The sequence below is a fragment of the Gadus macrocephalus genome, chromosome 1 (assembly GCF_031168955.1).
Source record: "Gadus macrocephalus chromosome 1, ASM3116895v1".
Classification (NCBI taxonomy): Eukaryota; Metazoa; Chordata; class Actinopteri; order Gadiformes; family Gadidae; genus Gadus; species Gadus macrocephalus.
In genome coordinates, this window is record NC_082382.1 from 4737269 (window position 1) to 4756982 (window position 19714).

The 19714-nt window shown below is 41.9% G+C and overlaps 2 protein-coding genes and 1 non-coding gene across 4 annotated transcripts; 2 read left to right on the forward strand and 1 right to left on the reverse strand.

The window, feature by feature from the left end:
* The first annotated feature begins 171 nt into the window (after positions 1 to 171).
* tp53rk (TP53 regulating kinase) lies at positions 172 to 6029 on the forward strand. The gene is made up of 2 exons (XM_060063664.1): positions 172 to 438; positions 4832 to 6029. Exons 1-2 carry the CDS (start codon positions 216 to 218, stop codon positions 5326 to 5328), a joined length of 720 nt encoding a protein of 239 aa, XP_059919647.1. The 5' UTR covers positions 172 to 215; the 3' UTR covers positions 5329 to 6029.
* Positions 6030 to 8224: 2195 nt separating this feature from the next.
* Positions 8225 to 8354, reverse strand: LOC132467766 (U8 small nucleolar RNA). The gene has a single exon (XR_009528072.1). It is a non-coding gene; the product is annotated as a U8 small nucleolar RNA (small nucleolar RNA).
* A 5050-nt stretch (positions 8355 to 13404) lies between these two features.
* fbxo2 (F-box protein 2) lies at positions 13405 to 16470 on the forward strand. Of its 2 annotated transcripts, none has more exons than XM_060063676.1 (6): positions 13405 to 13551; positions 14251 to 14312; positions 14604 to 14730; positions 14984 to 15076; positions 15162 to 15303; positions 15540 to 16470. In XM_060063676.1, exons 2-6 carry the CDS (start codon positions 14276 to 14278, stop codon positions 15672 to 15674), a joined length of 534 nt encoding a protein of 177 aa, XP_059919659.1. In that variant the 5' UTR covers positions 13405 to 13551; positions 14251 to 14275; the 3' UTR covers positions 15675 to 16470. The 2 variants fall into 2 exon arrangements, with proteins under 2 accessions (XP_059919659.1, XP_059919663.1); XM_060063680.1 differs by having other exon boundaries at positions 13410 to 13562.
* Positions 16471 to 19714: the final 3244 nt, after the last annotated feature.

Sequence of the window (19714 nt, forward strand, 5' to 3'; positions counted from 1 at the left end):
TTAAATACGCTCTATATAAAACTATATATGTTTATACTTTATAAAACGTATCAATATTGATATGACATTTTTAGGTCTACTTTTTAAAAACTAAGGGTAAGGGTGGTTGATGCTATTGTTTGAAAAGGTTAGTGTAGTTGACATTAGTGGCCGCTAGGTTGCAGTATATTAAAGAACAGCGCTGAAGGCCCAAGGAGAAGAAGACCAATGTAAACATGGAGCTGGAGAAGAACATGGTTGTGTCCGAGTTCCTGAGCAAAGGAAGCGTGTTAAAACAAGGAGCGGAGGCCCGTGTTTACCGAGACGTGTTCCTGGGGAGATCAACCATTATTAAAGAAAGGTTCCCGAAGAAGTACCGCCACCCTCTGTTGGACGAGAAGCTCACCCACCGCAGGACCGTGCAGGAGGTGCGGTCCATACAGCGATGCAGAAGAGCTGGTCTGTTCCTCTCATACAGTGTTTTAGAGTTGTTATGGGGGGTCAAGCAGCTTCGAGACAACCATTGTTATTCTACGTTCTCCTATCATTATCATTATTCTGCTATGGGAGTCAGGCGGGTCGTTAGACCTGGGCATTCGAGGCTATAGCCCCGGAACTTTTGGGAATAGCCCCGGATCGCTGTGCCGTCAAAAACAACAACAACATAATGTTGAAAATAGCACCCTATAGTTTACTTCTTTGTGGCTGCATTACCATTAACCACAGATACAACATTGTAGCAAGTGAAAACCGTAAAATTCTGACGTGTATATATGGGCAGATTTAGAATAATTTGTTGCAAAATGTGGCAAATTCAACGTCGTATTCTTTCTTCTCCATGCATAGCGCATCTCATCGATAATGCTGTTTGGTGCTGCGAGCCTTTTAGTGAGATCAGAGAGTGTTGAGAAGAACAGTAATAAAATATCTTTGGTAAGATCGATGGATATAAGAAGAGAGACCCGCAGTGAATTCAACCCGGTCCACTTGACCGGGTTGAATGGGCGTCAGTTTGGTTTGAAATGTGCTGGGGACAGAGACGCATTCAGAAGTGCATTTTCAGAAGTGCTGGGTACAATAAGGATGCACTCCTTTTTCTCTCTTTATTGCCAGTAATGAAAGGTTCTGAAAGACGGCATACCCATGTAGCTTATTACTAAGGAATAAAATGTATGCAACATCTGTCTGGCACGTTTTATGAAGAAAACGTTTCCAAAAAGCATCGGACATATGACCCACTATGTTCTGCTTCATGTTTCCAATGTTGACAAAGTGACATGGCAAGAGGAGCTAGGAAAGGAAATTAACTGCGGGTTTAAGTTCAGAAGTGCCAAACCTGTGGCTACACACAGCACTACAAAAGTCGTCAAGATTGAAAAAAAAAAAAAATATTTGATGCACAGCTGAACGCTGTATCACCTCATGAGCTGGCTGTTCTCAATTCAAAACACGTATTCCATCAAAACTAGCCTACATCAGGCATTCTGACCAAAACTCATGCAATTATTCGTGAATTCAAGCAAAGCAAGAATGACCAAAAGTCACTTTGTGTCAACAAGAGACTGACTCCACCGACTATCAATTGCAAGTTAAAACAGCCTACCACTTGAGTTAAAAAAAACACAGAAGACCTCGACACAGCACCATGCATCCCGTGGTGTAGCCTACCACATCCATTTAGTTCAACAGGTTATCGTTCTGATACTGTCCATGGTACTAGCAACCTGCTCTGGTGCTTTTTACCTATGTATTCAGGCTAAAATGACTTGATTGTCTGATGACTCATCATCCCAACCAAAGAGTATTAATATCTTCAGACAGTGTGTTTTTTACCAATGTATTTGTTATCATTCGTAGCGTTGATCAGCAGAGAAATAGTTTATCAATGTCGTTGACGTCGCTTAGCAACCGAATACGCTGGGGTTGATAAGCTACCGGATTTAGGAGTGATACAGATGTGAATCAGAGGAAAAAAGAAACCTAATTCCTTGACAGCAGTCAAATATGCTGGACGTGAGCATTCCACTGCATTGAGAAGAGCCGTGTAATAAACAAAAATAACTGCAGCTGAACGTTAGGAAGGCCCATGCAAGGGAATGGAGCAGTCTACAGCATTGAGAAGAGCCGTGTAATAACTAAGGGATAATGTATAGAACGACGGTCATTATCGGGAAAATAAGCCCCTTCAGGGCGAAACATGACACCTTCGCTGCGCGTCGGTGTCCTGTTCGCCCTGTCGGGGCTTATTTTCGATAATGACCGGCGACGTTCTATACATTATTCCGCTTATTACACGGCTACTTGCCAAAACGAAAAAATGACATCACATGGTGTGTCTTTTTACAATTTATTTGTTCGTAGTGTCATTCGTAGTGTTGATGTCACTTAGCAACCGAAGACGCTGGGGTTGAAAACTCACCGGACTACTTGAGGAGTGATACCAAGGATGTCATTAGAGGCAAAAAGTCCTTTGTTTTCCTTGACAGCGGTCAATTATACTGAGCGCCGAAGTTGTGAAGAGCCCATGCAAGTGAACGGAGTGTTCCACGGCATTGTGAAGTCCCGTGTTATAAACCATAATTTTTCAACTAGATTTTCTTATATTTTTTTATTTTTACAAGTGGTGGGTACAAAGTTAATCTTGACGAAATCTGGTGGGGACGCGTCCCCAGCGTCCTCGGCGTAATCGACGCCAAACCTCAATAACCCGGGCTTTTATTTGTTTCTATCACTGAACTTTCAAACAAAACTCTTGCTCAGCAACGATGGGAAATACTTCAAATGTATTATCTAAACCAGTATGAATATTACCATAAATGTTTACTAGGCAATCGAATAACGCCTGCACACACACACACACTCACACGCACGCAATCGACCAGGCAATGGAATAACGCCTGCACACACACACACACTCACACGCACGCAATCGACCAGGCAATGGAATAACGGCTGCACACGCGCACGCACACACACGCGCGCACGTGCGTGCGTGCCTGCTTTTGGCCACTCTTGCTTGAATTGCATGAGGTTTGGTCAGAAGGCCTGATGTAGGCTGGATTGGATGGAATGCGTGTTGTGAATTGAGAACAGCCAGCTCATGAGGTGATACAGCGTTCAGCTGTGCAACAAATATTTGACAGCCAATCAATTCGGCCGCGATGCCGCCAAACAGGATGTAACTAAGCCTATTTCTCAGCAGGCCTTTTACATATCTTAAGTAAGGATTAATTACCGAGAGGCAGGGTAATAATTACCGAGAGGCAGGGTAATAAAAAGTTTGATATGCCCCGCTCGTTCATCTCGGGCGGTAAGCTGAAATCAAACTTGGTACCTAGACCAACTCTTTGTATTAGCACAAATTCTCTCCAATCTTCATGAAACTTGCCATATACGATCTTCAGACCAAGCTGAACAAATGTGTTGAACAGCTTTTCAAATTCAAAACCAATCAAACCTGACGACAAAGCCGCCAAACAGGAAGTAAGTCCATTTCTCAGCAACTGTCAACATATCATAGCCAAACTTGGTACATAGCCTCATGACATCATCCTGGAGCACCCAAACCATTAGGTACTCTTTCTAAAAGTTCTTCACAGCAGGGGGTTTTAATCAGATAGAAAACAGTCAAAACTAAACAGAACTTAGAAGGATCACTTTCAAGTTTCCTTGCCTTTTATTTCCTTGATGTCTGTCACATACTATCCTTTTGCTTTTATTTAGAAGCACATACAGTATTGTCACTGTATGGAAGGCAGAACTTGCCCTTATCTAGAGCTGGTTTACCAGCACACAACGTTTAAAACGGAGCAAAGTCATGCCAACAGAAGTTATGTCAATCAATAGTAAAGAATGTGATATGATGGTGGATTCTTTTATATTGAGTAAAAAGTTCATGTTCCGCCATGTTCATGCGCGTCAAGTAAACCATACGTCACCAATTGGGCAACTCTGTTATCAAAATCTGGCCCCATTTGCCAAACAGAAGTAGAATCATAAGAGCGTCATGAGGTGTGTCGTTCAAGAGATCTTTCCGACGTCGCGAAAGTGTTTTCCCCATAATTCCCAGCGATGTGAACGCACCATTGAACCAAACTTGGCTGATAGTCTTATTACCCTATCCTGATGATGCCCAAATAATTTGGTGATGTTTGACCTCTAGGGGGGCATTAAAACTACAGCGACTGTGATCATATCACAGTCTCTCTTTATTTTATTTTTTTATGTGAAACTTGTTGAAAGTGCTGAAGGCCTTGTGTCTGACGTAGATCTATCTTGTTGCTATGGCTACTCTGGTCTATTCGGCTTGCGGAACCGTCGTGGTACCTTGCGACGACATGCACGATCAACGCACCAAACGATCGCAGGATACGTATGGCAGCCCTGATCCGTAGGCATATAAGTTGTTAGCAGCAAGTCTATCCCAGCCCTTAGAAAGCGACTTCAATGTGTTTTCCTTGTGATAACCATTTGCCAATAGCTTTCATTGTAAGTGAAATAACTGAGGCAGTCATCATGTAGCCACCTAACCAATTATGTCTGTCCACCAAAATTAGTTTATGGAGTCATATTCTCCTTGGCCCCCTCATTGCTGCTCGCAGCTTTATTTACTGTTATTATTATTAGAGAGATTTACAATTGATTTATTAGTGGTAGTCAAGTGCATTAGTTATAGCCTAAGTGGTTATACATTTACTATAAGGGAATTTTTCTAAATAAAAACAATAAAAATGTCACACAAAGTGCAACAATATTTCCCATATTATTAAACTTTCTTGTACATTTTTTGAGAAATAATTGAATAGGAACACATTCCTGACGTAACATTATGATCCAACTCTCATCTTCCCAGGCATCCCCACCCCTGTGGTGTACTTTGTGGACTACACCTCCCACTGCATCTTCCTGGAGGACATTGTGGATTCGGTGACAGTGCGTGACCACATCGCGGCGACTCGGCAGCGGTCCCATCCCAGTCCCACCCTGGAGCCCCTGGAGCCGCTGGCCGCCAGGGTGGGCCGGGTCCTGGCCCGGATGCACGACGAGGATGTGGTGCACGGGGACCTCACCACCTCCAACATGCTGCTGAGGAGGAGCGGCAACGGGGAGGCAGAGCTCAGCCTGGTGCTCATAGACTTTGGCCTGAGTTACATCTCCGCACTGCCCGAGGACAAGGGCGTGGACCTGTACGTCCTGGAGAAGGCCTTTCTCAGCACCCACCCCAACACGGAGCCGCTGTTCCAGAAGCTGCTGGAGAGCTATGCCGCCTCTTCCAAGAAGTCCTCGGCCGTCATCAAGAAACTGGATGAGGTGCGGCTGAGAGGGAGGAAGAGGTCCATGGTGGGCTGAGAGGGAGGAAGAGGTCCATGGTGGGCTGAGAGGGAGGAAGAGGTCCATGGTGGGCTGAGAGGGAGGAAGAGGTCCATGGTGGGCTGAGAGGGAGGAAGAGGTCCATGGTGGGCTGAGAGGGAGGAAGAGGTCCATGGTGGGCTGAGAGGGAGGAAGAGGTCCATGGTGGGCTGAGAGGGAGGAAGAGGTCCATGGTGGGCTGAGAGGGAGGAAGAGGTCCATGGTGGGCTGAGAGGGAGGAAGAGGTCCATGGTGGGCTGAGAGGGAGGAAGAGGTCCATGGTGGGCTGAGAGGGAGGAAGAGGTCCATGGTGGGCTAAGAGGGAGGAAGAGGTCCATGGTGGGCTGAGAGGGAGGAAGAGGTCCATGGTGGGCTGAGAGGGAGGAAGAGGTCCATGGTGGGCTGAGAGGGAGGAAGAGGTCCATGGTGGGCTGAGAGGGAGGAAGAGGTCCATGGTGGGCTGAGAGGGAGGAAGAGGTCCATGGTGGGCTGAGGGAGAGGGCCGCGGTGGGCTGAGGTCTTCCCCGGAGGCTGTCAATGGATAGAGAAGATCCTCAAAACCCAACAAGCAAATATGAATACAAACACAGAAAGAGACATCAGACCAATCCTTCAGCCTTTCTACAGGATTAATTGGTGTTTACTGTAAACAATTCATGAGCTGCAGCTGTTACCATTCAATAAAGCATTCAAAAATGTCTTATGGACACGCGTGTTCTCAATATTTCATTGGCAGAGTAGAAATCCATTCTTAATATTGCAGCCACATCTGTGCGTGCAATATTAGGTCATGCTGCTTACAACGCTCAACTATTATTCTTAAGTTTTATTCTTTCTTTCTTTCTTTTAGTCTCTAAAAACTTTAAGTTCATATTAGTTTGGAATCGTACACTTCCAGTTGTTAAAAACTCTTTATCTTTTTAAGATATTCTACTTTTAAAATATTAAATTATAAAGTTAATGGGAGGAGGGCGAAGCAACTACAACTACTATGTTCACACGTTTAACCAATCCACACACTTGTATCTTCAATATTATGAAAACAGAATTCCGATAATTGATACTTTTTCAGAATCGCAGGTTAACAGTTTATGTTCGATACCGGCTTGATACACTTTCAGTTGGAAGTACGTTGAGTCGAGCGTGAGGAGTGGGCGTTCGAGTGTGGGCTACACTGGGCTACAATTGAATCGCGTTAGCATTGGTCTGGTTTTGAAAAAAACGTTTCTTTACCTTACTAAGTGCTGGATGGTTACGACATTATAGCTTTTAATCAAAATCTCTGACGAAAATGAATGGGATTTTTACTTGCAGAATCACACTGTTCCGCTCTTTCAGACCTGTCACTCAAACCTCCGCGCCAGTTGTAAGGAGACTTGATTCACGACGTAGTCGAGCTGGCGTTTACTTTTTACATAGTTCTCAAGGTTATGTTCTTTAAGTTCTTAGACTCAAATTATGTTCAGTAAGATCATGTGTATTTGCCATTGCAGGAGTAAATCATTAATCGGTTATCTTTGGGCGGGTTTCTGTTGATTGGTTCTCTGTTTACAGTTGGGATGGAAATGGCCATACGACCTGGCAACAGATCAAATCAGAGATCAGCACAATATGAGTGGAGCTCTAGTAATGAGATATGATTATATCTCCTTCCCGGATGAGATGTGTTTAGATGTGTTTAAACTCAGCTAATGGTTTTGAGTTTCGGATTTCATATTTTTGGAAAAGGAACAACGATGACTAATGGATAGCTGAGTTCACTATAAATTATGTGTTTACATGGTGATGAGAAACAGAACAGTCTGGATTAAACAGAAGTAACTAATGATATATCCCCATCAGTGTATTTTAAATGTAATGCATTACTTTACTTCGTTACCCAAAAAGTAATATCGTTACTGTAACGCGTTACTTTGTAAAGCGCTACTCCCAACACTGAAGTTAACGTGTTACAAAGTAAAGCGTTACAGTAACGATATTACTTTTTTGGGTAACGAAATAATGTAACGCATTACATTTAAAATATCGGTAACTACACTACTTTACTAATAGTAACACGCTTTCCTGCCACCGCGTTACCCAAGCCGTGTTTCCCTGCGTGTAAAGTTCTGTTCTGTTGTGGTGCGTGCATGCGTGCTGCCTGTGTGTCTGCAGCGCCTGCTTGCCTCGGCACGTTGCCATAGCGATCGATTTGAGTGACGTAGATGCTTGTGCGAAGGAGTGTTCAAGTGATGGAGCGCAGAAGCAGGTGACACAGAAAGACAGGCTGGTTGCAGGGTTCATTGTAGAAGACATGCTTCCCCTGTCGACTATTGAATCGCCCAGATTTAGAAAAATACTAGATAAAGTACCCGGACTCGCAAGCCAACATCCGACAGGAAGACATTTTCCCATTAACTGCTGAACAAGTGTTATACCGACATGGAATCAAAGCTCAAAATAATTTTCGAGTCCTTCCTGGATCATGTGTCCACCACCGCAGACATTTGGTCCGCCAACAACCAAAAGTAACTTTTTGAGTATACCCCAACCCTGATCACCATAAACTCAGCAGCATTTTACAAATCAATTATAAATCCAAATGGGTCCTGGTAGGTTGTTGTGCCAGGCATGCAAGGAGACATCATCACATCTCACGAGAGCTCTTGAACCAGGTTTGACTGAGCTCACTCGATTAGTCTGCTTGTTCACAAATATGCAGTTGATAAACTCTCTTGATCGCTTGCTATTTCAAAAATTAAAAGAACTGCAAAACTAAACTTGCATGGAGAATTTTCAACCACTCCAAAAGCGTATCAATTACGTAAGAGGATTGTGAGTTCATTGTCTCTTGTTTCTATTCAGGACAGTACACAACTAAGATTTAGGTACAGACCCAATGTATATATTGCTTATGGTCGGACTGGAAACCTGGAAAGTTGTTGCGCTCAGCCAGGAAGGAGATATAATCATATTTCATATCAACTCCAATCATCATGTTCTGAAGTTCTCTGAGAACAATCGGTAAGGATAAACCTCACTAATGATACTTCCCAGTTATTGTCAGAACATATATGTCTGTTACATAGAACTACCTAGGTCATGGTGATACCTTAGGTCAACGATGATTTGGTTTCATTTAAAAATAATATTTATTTAAACTGCTTTTATAAATAGTCCCTCATTCAATGTTTCAGATTTCTGGACAGTATGTGAATGTCCACAGAAAGGTCCATGTTATTGTTCATTTACTAAACTGGATTACCAAAAATAAATAAACCAGTTACACGAATGAACTGGTTTAAATATTCTACATACTCGAAGACTAAATTGAATGAGAGTAATCAACGTATTTTCATATGTGTTTTATTCTGGCCAAAATGTAATATTTCATGCTCATCACATTCAGAAACAGTTTTAGGTAGTGATGTGAATGTGAGGTAGTGAACACAATTTGGGGGAAAGCCATCAAACCAAATCCTCATTGTTGACCTTAAGTAGCACCATGACCTATAGGTAGTGGCTTCTACCTGACAGTCAAATATGTTCTGACAACAGGGAGGTTTCATTCGTGAGGTGAATCTGTATCTGTTGTTCTCTAAAAGAGAACAGCCAAACATGATGAGTGGAGCTCCCCTAGTGAAAATTAAGTGCACTGAAGTGAATTAAAAATATATTTCAGAAGTACATTAATTCCAAGTAAATTTTTCAGAAACAAACTTCATGGTAAGTATATTTTAGGTAGTTCATTGGAAAAGTACACTTCTTCTGAGATCTTTGGTCAATGTAGGTGTACTTAAAAAAATATACCAACACCAATGTACTTAATGTGTTGTATCAGTATACATCTTTAAAGAATACTTAACTGATATTTTTCAAAGTTTATTTACAATATATTTCAGAGTGTATTTCTGCCAGGATGTCATTAAGCTCAACTGTAATATACAGAAAATAAGTATACTACCGCTGTAATATTTGAAGTATGATTTCAGTATACTTCTTGAAAGTGCATTTAACTGCTATTTTTCAAAAGTTTATTAGGACATATTTCAGATAAAGTGTGTTTCTGTGAGAAGCTCAACTTTAATATACTGCGAATAAGTATACTACTGCTGTAATACTTGAAGTATGCTTTCAGTATACATTTTAATAGTTAAATTAGCTGATCTTTCTCAAAAGTTTATTTAGAATATATTTCCGATAAATTGTATTTCGGTCAGGAGGTCATCAAGCGCAACTGTAATATACTAATGAAAAGTATGCTACTGCTGTCATACTTGAAGTATGTTTTCAGCATACTTCTTACAAGTATACTTAACTGATCTTCCTTAAAGTTCATTTTGAATATATTTCCGATAAAGTGTATATCTCTGATGCATCCTTGGTACGAGATTTCCATGAGGAGCACACTGATAGACCTGGTGGGTCGCCTGGAGGCGCCCATTGAGGGGAGGGAAGGCCTACTGTTACGGCCATGGCCGTACCAGTGGATGCTCAGCTCTGCCTCCCCCTCTGGGGCAAGGTGTTTCCTCGTTGTCCCCAGCTCTACACCTGTCAAACTTGCACACCTGTCATCAATCTCCAGTCAACATCTCCGCTGTACTTAAACCCCGGTTCTTCAGCCACCCATCGCCAGATTGTTGTTTCAACTACACTGATAGATACCAGTCTCGGCACTATTGAATGTTTGGATAACAAGATACAGTTAGATATCTTGCCCCAGGATCACCAACCCGTACCTGCCTGCCATCCATTCCAACCCGTGTGCTTATCTGCCTGCCTAGCTGCCTGGAATCCTTGCCTGTCCATCTCCTGTTGTTACCTCCTGCTCTCGTCGTCACTATATTAAACCTCTGGTTTAATCAAAAATCCGTTGACTGCGCTTTGGGTCCTCTCATTCGATCACAACACCTGAAGGACAGTTCTGATGTGGAAGCAACGTATTCAAAGTGAAATGTGAAGAGACTAAATTCAATGTACCATGACACTTAACTTGTATTTCACATACACTTAAATAATGCTTAAACAATACTTTAAACACACTTGGAAAAAATGTTCAAGGTGCTGTAGATACGCTAAATTAGGTGAACTAAAAACACACTTGAAATGTAGTCATTTGTAATATACTCTTAACAACATTACAAATGCTTCTTCAATGGATTTGAAATATTATCTAAATTAAATCTAAAAACCTTAAATGGCTTAAAATAGTACGCTTGAAATATGTAGTTAGTATGATTTGCATAACTTAAAAATAACACTTAAACAACACTGTAAACACATGGAATATTTTCAAGGTGCAGTAAATATGCCAAATTGTGCAAAATAATAACACTTGAAATTTAATTATTTTGCATTTGCAATATACTCAGTCGACATTACAAGTACTTCTTCAGTGCACTTGAAATATTACCTAAATTAAAGCTTATAATAGTACTCTTGAAATATGTAGTAAGTGTGCTTTTTGTTGATTTCCATAATATTTAAAGTGTATTTCTAACATATTAGGACTTTTTAAGAGAACTTGAATGTTAAAAATGAAGCATGACACTGAAGTGTACTTAGTATGTGTGAAGTAGGCAAGGCAAGGCAAGGCAAACCGGTCACAAGGGAGGGATCCCCTTGGGCATTCTTCTACTTGATGAGAACACAGGAAACTCTGTCCTTTGGGTAAACATTATTGGATTGGATCGTTGACTATTGCAATTTGGGGAGATGTAGTGGTGCCTTATCAGTTGGAGCCTTTGACCCTTTGTCCCAAGGGGGTCAGGGAAAAGGCACACCCAACAAATGGCAGTTAGAGAAACGGAATGTGAAATAGAATTTTACATTCAAATTACACCACAAAATATACAAAGAATATAAAACATGTTTATCATAGAAAATGTGAAATACACATCAAATATGCATCTTACCATAACAGAATATACATTAAATGTTATTGTATATAAAATATATCATTGTCATGGATTGTGAGGAGTTTGGGCAGCAGCCTCCTCTCTGTGACTACCATTGGATCCAACATCAGAACAGAAGCGGTCCTTCTGATGAGTATGTTTAGTGTGTTACAGTCGACATTGCATGGTGCGTTCCTGACACACCCCAGCGTTTAGAGGGCACTGGTCCCCGCAGACTCATATCGCAGGGCCGGTTTTATGGGGAATGTGGGCGACCGCCCAGGGCGCAATCTATGTGAGGGCGCACACGAGCGAGCGCCCTCCAAAAAAAAAAAAAAAAAAAAAACTGTCGCCATATCTCTATACTACCGCCGCTCATTTCCATGTCAAAGTTGGTGGAGTGGGCGCTTGGGCGCCCTCACGTCAACTTGCTGCTGAGAGTCAGAGTCATACATGTTATGTGTGTGTGTCAGAAGAGGCAAGCGGAACGGGGGCGGCGGGGGATCAACTTGCGACTGCAGAGGTCGGCAAGAGGGAGGAGGGCGGGGGATAGACTGATCCTAGGCCACTGTCACGTTAAAATTGTACCGGGGGCGAAAATTGTACCGGCCTACGTCATCAGTTGTTTACATCTTGACAACCTGCCTGGCAACAGACGAAGCGATCGTCAGACGAAGCGATCGTCTGTTGCCGGGCAGGTTGCAAAAAACATTCGGCTCATGTTTCCAAAAGACAAAATAACATAATACAGATAACTGACTTTCATCCACGAGAAAGAGCTCGCAGAAATCTACCCCAATCTGTGGACTGCACTTAGAATTGGTTTGACCCTCCCAGTGACAGTAGCTGAAGCAGAGAGGAGTTTTTCCAAGCTGAAGCTTATTAAAACATACTTGAGGTCCACTATGTCCCAGGAGCGTCTCTCTGGACTTGCCATCATCAGCATCAATCATACAGAGTTGCACAACAGATTTCGTATGATGATGGAATTGATGATTTTGCAGCAAAGAAGGCTAGAAAAGTCAAGTTTTAGATTGCACTTCACACCTGTTGGTAATGTTAATGCCAGTTGTAAACAGGGTGAAAAACCCAGGGTGAAAAATAGTTTACTGCACGAATCTTTTTTTAATGCTCCACAGAGTAGTTTTATTTGTTGTTGTTTTTTTTTTAGCTTTCTTCAGGGATTTTTCAAGCATGGTTATTAGATCCTGTGGAATCCTTGTGCAATTTACATTGGTGTTTATATACTGTATTTATTTATCTTGTTTTTTCTCTGTTCTTGTTACCTTTTTGTATTTAAGATGATATATATTAAAATAATACAAATAATCTAATATATTGTTGTGTTGGTGTCAGGGTTTGGGGGTAATTTTTTTTTTTTTGGCGACGGGGTGGGGGGGACGGGGGACGGGGGCGTTGCAAGGGATGGTTCGCCCAGGGCGTAAATCCAGCCAGGACCGCGCTGCAAATGTTGGAGGCCGTAGCTCCCTCAGTTTGAGTTCAGTTTCCTGTCCAGTTGTCCGAGTGGACACCGAGGTACTTGTAATCCTGAACATAAGGCGACGTAGAGCAAAGCATTATGATGGATTTAATTCAGCTGAAGGAGAAGCACACAACACAGCCATCCGTAGCATTTCTGAGCCTCTCTCTTTAGTGGCATCTAGCGATCAAGTAGCAAATTGCAACCAAATGCATACCAATGAATATCACATTTCTGCCAAGTCCGCTGTGCTAGATGTCACAGAATTCTACACACTGCACCTCGAAGATTGATTTGAATTTTTTTGTTGTGAAATAAAACATTTAATGTAAATTATTATTTAAAAAAAAACGAATGTTTAAAGAGGATCACATGTAAGAAGAATAAAGGTTTTATCAGTTACCACGAGGCTGGTAATGCAAGCAATGTTATCCAAGTTTTATCCTTGTGTTCCTTTCTTGTGCTATTATGAGCCACATCTCTCATCACAGGGCCGCCCTGGCTTTTCATTGACGAGCTCCAAAGGACATTGTGCTGAGTGCATGCATAGCTCTGCTGATTCGGGCTGAGCTAACTGTGTGTGTGTGTGTGTGTGTGTGTGTGTGTGTGTGTGTGTGTGTGTGTGTGTGTGTGTGTGTGTGTGTGTGTGTGTGTGTGTGTGTGTGTGTGTGTGTGTGTGTGTGTGTGTGTGTGTGTGTGTGTGTGTGTGTGTGTGTGTGTGTGTGTGTGTGTGTGTGTGTGTGTTATATAAAACCCTCTCCATGGTGAGCTCGCTCTCACTGCGACATAGCCCAGGTGTCCGAGGCAACAGCACATAAGAGGTTGAGACAGACAGACGGACACAATAAACGACTGCACGACCTTTGCGTGAGTAATGTGTACGTTTGTTCTTCATTTGTTATATGATAAACGCGACTGTCCATATATAAACTGTGTTGTGCTGTGATCTCCCACGTCAACACCACGATGACTTTGCTTTCTCAGAGTGGGGGCGCAGTGTCTATTCACTGACACCACACTTATTCACACAAATGCATTGCGCATTCCAGAGAACTTTAACTGACAAATAAATGCTGACTCGTGGATTCTTGGTCAGCCACTGTTAACCATAGAGACCCAATCAATAGAAAACCTAGAGACTATGTAACCCCATATTTGATGATGCTTCATGCAGTATGGAAAATTATATATAGGGGCTATAAAATGTTGTCGGTTCTGTATTGTTTTGACAGGTCTCTGACTCTGAGAATCATCTATGAAAAGTCACCTAAGTTTCTAAAAACGACAAATGCTACGTAGGTCTGCGTAGCCCTTGAGTGCCCAGTAGCTATGTCTTTTCATTGATATCCAGGCAACTTCAAACAAAGCATGTCCTTTATTCACTGGTTGGAACGAGCAGGGTGTCTGTTTGTGAGTTTGAGAACAAGGCTCCATGGCTGCATGCCTTTCGCTTTGAGTTCCAGAGTTTTTGATCAGTAACGTGTGATTACCGTAGGCCCTACAGTGTTACCGTTTGACGGAGGATTCCACAGTATTGCCGTTTATTGTCATTGTTTGTGATTCCAGACAAATATTTCCTTGACCAGCACCCATGGCTCACAACCTGCTCAAAAACCCCAACGGGGAAGGTACGGAGGAATGATATTATTTTTGAGGTTATTATTTTTGACATTTATATTTTTGACATTATATGTATTACGTGACTAAAAATTCCGATGCCTTTGTTTAAATAATTCCCAATCACACATTATTGCATTGTGAAGGCAAATGTTATGATATGGATGATGTTCACCTGTGCTGTACCACTTTGAAGAGAAAAACACTGTTACAAAGGAAAGCAATGATTGACAAAAAGTATTTAGTTTAAGACAACAATGTGTTTGGAAGAATTCCCCTGTGGCTGACTTTATTCCCCATAGAGGAGCTGGAGTTCTGGGAGCTGACAGAGAATGGGGGGAGCGCTTGGAAAGTAGAAGAACTACCGGGCGATTGCGGCTACGATTTTGGCAATGAGGAAGTGACAAAGTACTTTGCGACGTCCTTTGAGTGAGTGGTCCAATTAGTTTTATTGATCCGATGAGTAGAAGAAATCTTGAATTTAAACTTGAGTCAAAGTCGAATTAACAGCACATCCCCTGCCGAAGCAAGGGTCTCAAATTACTGATAGACTAAAATTTCTGAGTTGACTTGGTGCTTTTCCCGCATATGTTCTAGTAATAAATAGTCCTGTAGAATGCTTCATTACACTGCTTAATTCTGCCCCCCCTCCCTCGTGGGATTATTTTTGACGGACATGCAGACTGTGTCTCAAGAAGCAGGAGGTGGATCTCCTGGCAGACGGCTATACTGCAGAGGTGCTCGACTCCCAGCCAACCATCACAGTAGAGGATTGGTGAGTGGGGATGGAGTGTATAGAGGCCGACTACTTCCATGTCGTGCAACTTTCTTCCCATATCTAAGAGGTCACTCACCTTCAGGTACTGCGGGAGGACCGACTGCGGCTGCACCTATGAGATCACTGTGTGTCTATTGGACGAGAACCAGGAGGTTCTGCAGGAGTTCAAGCCCGACCCAGTGACCCTCGACCCGGACATGGATGACGGGTGTTCATGGAAACAGGTATAGAGCGGGAGCAGGGACACACGGTGGAGGCCTCACACACGTGCACACTCACACACTAACACTCACACACACTCACACACACGACAAACAAACACACACACACGCACACTCACACAAACAACGGCACACACACACACACACATACTCTTTTGCACACTGTCCTTTCTAACCTTAGTAGACCAACGTCTTGGCTTTGCTCTGACTAATTGTATGTTGTGGCGGTGCTCCACCAGGTGAGCCACACCTTCTCAGAGTACGGCCCCGGACTGCGATTCATCTCCTTTGAGCACGGAGGACAAGACACCAACTTCTGGGACGGATGGTTTGGAGTCCGGGTCACTGGCAGTTCAGTCGTATGCAACGTCTGAGCAATGAACTGGGGGGAGAGGGAGGGAGGGAAGAAAGGAAGGAGGGACGTGAGGAGGAAGAATGGGAGGTGGGGAATTAGGTAGGGAAGGAGACTAGGTGAAAGGGACAGGAAGGAAAAAGGTAAGAGAAGGAAATGAGAGGAATCACATGGTAGGGGAAGGGTAGTCCAGACTAGAGAGGTGCCCTTGAGGAGAGCTGTGGTCAGAGGGTGTGAGATGGGGGACTGTGGTTTAGGAACTGAAGATCTCTGAAAGGCTTCTCAGCTTGCCGGCGTAAGCTGTTGTCTGTAGTCCGCTGACCACTGACGTTACTGTCCCAGCCTTGCTTGAATCATAAGGCAGTATAGACATACTGTTATGTTGGGGGATGCTATTATACTGAAGCAAGCAATCTTTAGAAATCTGACCCTATGGGGATTTTGTGGGATGACCAAAAATCCATGAAGCTTTGCCAGATTTTCTCCTAATCACTGCTTGCAATTTAGTTATTTTATCCGCCAACTACTAACTACTTGCTACGCAAGACTATATTTTAACTTTTTTGTTTCTCCTTAATTAATGTCATTAATGCAAATTAACTTTAAAATGATCACATCCAACTGCTCATTGCATCTTCAAATTATTTATAGAAGAGTTTGATTTCATTGCTGTAAAATTGTATTGACATTGAACAAGTTTGAACTGGTTTACTGGTGTACTGGACCCCCACTGTGTGGACCCCAACTCAGCAGCATAAACCGTTAAGCATCCATCGCTGTGTTTTATTCTGGCGTACACATTAAAAGGTGTTAAAGAATTCAGTGTAATATGAGTACAATATGCTCTCAGACAGAGAGTGAAACTAAACATATCCTGTTCACTCCTGTATCCTGAGGTTCTGCTATGATAAGGGAAGGGGCCTGTTCAACATCTTGGATACATGCATAATGAAAAACAAACACTTTGGCTGGAGCTTTAAGTTGCATACCCCTGAATAACTGTATTGGCAGAATTATTTGTATCACAGGTGGGCACATGCGTGTGCTACTTGACAAAAACATGAAGACTGGCATTTATATTGTTCAGCTATCACATGTTTGAGGATGAACAATCAAAAAGCAACCCTTGAACTACGCAATTATTGAACACAGGCCTGTTTTCATTTCAACAACAACAAGTTTCATTACTAGTAACAGTAATCGAAAATATATATTTTATTTAGCTAACTTTCTTTGTGAAAAAGTTAATGAAATAATAAAATAAATCCCAGTTTTATCTTTCTTTCATATCTGGGCTTGTGACTTAAATAAGATATTCTGTTCTCCAGCCGAATATCTATAGATTCTGAATTGCAATATGTTGCTGCTCAGCTTCAGACTACTGAACACCATGATCACAATTGCAATTTCATACATCAAGGAAAGATAGAGGACGTGTTTTCATTAATCTGTTAATAATTAAGATACTGATGTTGTGGATTGTGTAGAAGAGGTATGTAGCCCATGCCAGCTCTCTCTTGGCCCAACCTTAGAGTGGGCGTCTCTAGGTTTCATTTCCCTCTGGGCTTAGCCCAGAGGGAAATGAAAATGCGACAATTTTCTATGTATGCTTTATTGTGGATGCACATTTTTTCTTAATTCTTTACCTAAATAAACAAAATATGCAGTTTATTATAGCTTTAAATAGCTACCTGACTGCTGTGCTGCTTATCCCAAAACATCTAAAGTTCCATTTAAGTTATTTCAGAGAAATGAATACAAGTGAGACAGACCTTACATATATATATATATATATATATGGATCTGACTGCATAAGATAGGTTAATTCACTTGAGGTGGTAAACAGTCTGGTTATGTTTTTAAACTGTTCATTCTCTTGCCAAAGGGACTATCTAGAAAGACTAGGCTACTTATGTATATATATATATATTTTTTTTTTTATTCAGGGCTAATTAAATAATATTTGGGCCTTTGGCCCCGAATAAAACAGCCTAGTGACGCCACTACATCAGACCACAAGGCCGATCCTTCTCCTGGTGACTGCATCGGTTGCAAAAGTTCTCAGACTGCTGCTCGCTTCTCCTCACATTTTTCAGGGCATACATCTTTAAGGCAAGGCAAGGCAAGGCAACTTTATCTTTATAGCACTTTTCATACACAAGGCATACTCAAAGTGCTTCACATATAAACATTGGCCTACAATAAAAGTAATTAATAGAAAATAAAACATATGCAAAAAATTAGTAAAATAGATAGAAAATCAAGGCAAAGTTAAAAAAGCATTTTAGAAAGTGCAATGTGTTTAAGATCAGATTCACATTCTCTGGTACTCCAACCCGACCTAAAGGAACTTGGTCCTTTCTCTGGGACTCCAACCCAGATTCTAGGACTCCAACCCGGATTCTAGGACTCTAACCCAGACAGAACTCCCTTATCCTTTCTCAGATCATTTATCTCTCTGGTAAAAATAGAAAATAAAGGTAGAGTTAAAAAGGCCTCTCTTTTTTTAGAAAGTGCAATGTATTTAAGATTTAGCAGAAAGCTAAAGCAAACATAAAAGTCTTCAGTCTTATTTTAAAAGTGGTCAGAGTTGGGGCAAGTCTTAAAAATGGGAGTTTATTCCAGCTATTTGTTGCATAGTAACTAAATCCTGCTTTCCCATGTTTCGTGTTTACTCTGGGGATAATTAGCAGATTGGTCTCAGAAGATCTTAGTGGACTAGAAGGCTTATGTACTGGAATCTGATATGATCTATTAAAGCATAAGCAAATGGAAGAAACGCAATTGTTTACTGTGATGCAAAGGATATCCAGCACTGAAATCCTAGTTCACTCATTTGTCACATCACGCATAGACTACTGCAACGCCCTCCTCACCGGACTCCCCACCAAACTCATCAACAGACTGCAGATCATTCAGAACTCAGCCGCACCAAATCATCTGACCACATCACCCCTGTCCTCATTCAACTTCACTGGCTCCCAGTACACTACCGTATCCAATACAAAACCCTACTCCTCACCTACAAAGCTCTCCACAACCTAGCCCCCAGTTATCTCTGCGACCTCCTCCAAGAATACACTCCCTCCCGCTCCCTCCGCTCAACCTCTGCTGGACTACTATGTATCCCCACATCACGACTCACTACAATGGGTGCCCGGTCATTCAGCTGTTCAGCACCCAGGCTCTGGAACTCCCTCCCCCCACACATAAAACAGTCAGACACCATTACAACCTTCAAGTCACAACTCAAAACTCACCTGTTCAAACTCGCACACAACGTCTAACTGATCACTGTTTTGATTGTTTTGTTTTTTTGTTTTGTTTTGTCTTGTCTTGTTTTTGTTTTATATTATTTCTTATTGCTTATGTTTATTTATTTATTTATTTATTTTTTCCACAATGTCTTGTTTTTTAAAAAATGTATGATGACTATATGCTCTGTAAGGTGACCTTGGGTGTCTTGAAAGGCGCCTCTAAATGAAATGTATTATTATTATTATTATATAAAGCACGATTTCCGGAAATTCTCCTGCCCAAATTCAGTCATTCCATCAAATGTCCACTAGAGGGCAATATAGAGCTTTCCAAAAAAGTAAGCGGTGACGATCAAGGTGAAGGCTGTACAATAAAGGTAGTAAAAGCAGGAAATATGTTGAACGTTTCCTATTTAACTTTGAATAAACGAGGGAGTCGAACCAGAAACACCCAGTTCTTCCTATATTCGATGAAATACGCTCTTTTAAATACGCCGACCAAGGTGGGTTTCTTTTGTCGGGTGTGCTTGTTTCTCCCATCACCTGTTCTGCTGGACAAAGTGTGGCTCCGAATCGGTCGTCCATCAGTTCAGTTCTTTTCAGTTCAGCAGTTGTCCCGAAAGGGAATTTTGGTTAACAACAGTGGTAAAGACAAATTCAACATGTAAAAAGGGATGACACAAAACAACCTGATCAAATACAACCAATAAAATAAAATGCCACTGTTCGTTAATACAACTCTATTCCATATGAATTGTTTTTGAAATAAAGCACTTGAGTGCTGCTTGAAAGTGCCGTCAAGTTT

Coding starts and splice junctions, on each gene's coding strand:
- fbxo2 (XM_060063676.1), top strand. CDS start 14,276: ATGGCTCACAACCTGCTCAAAAACCCCAACGGGGAAG. Junction 14,313..14,603: donor CAAAAACCCCAACGGGGAAG/GTACGGAGGAAT, acceptor TATTCCCCATAG/AGGAGCTGGAGTTCTGGGAG. Junction 14,731..14,983: donor TACTTTGCGACGTCCTTTGA/GTGAGTGGTCCA, acceptor ACGGACATGCAG/ACTGTGTCTCAAGAAGCAGG.
- tp53rk (XM_060063664.1), top strand. CDS start 216: ATGGAGCTGGAGAAGAACATGGTTGTGTCCGAGTTCCTGAGCAAAGGA. Junction 439..4,831: donor ACAGCGATGCAGAAGAGCTG/GTCTGTTCCTCT, acceptor TCATCTTCCCAG/GCATCCCCACCCCTGTGGTG.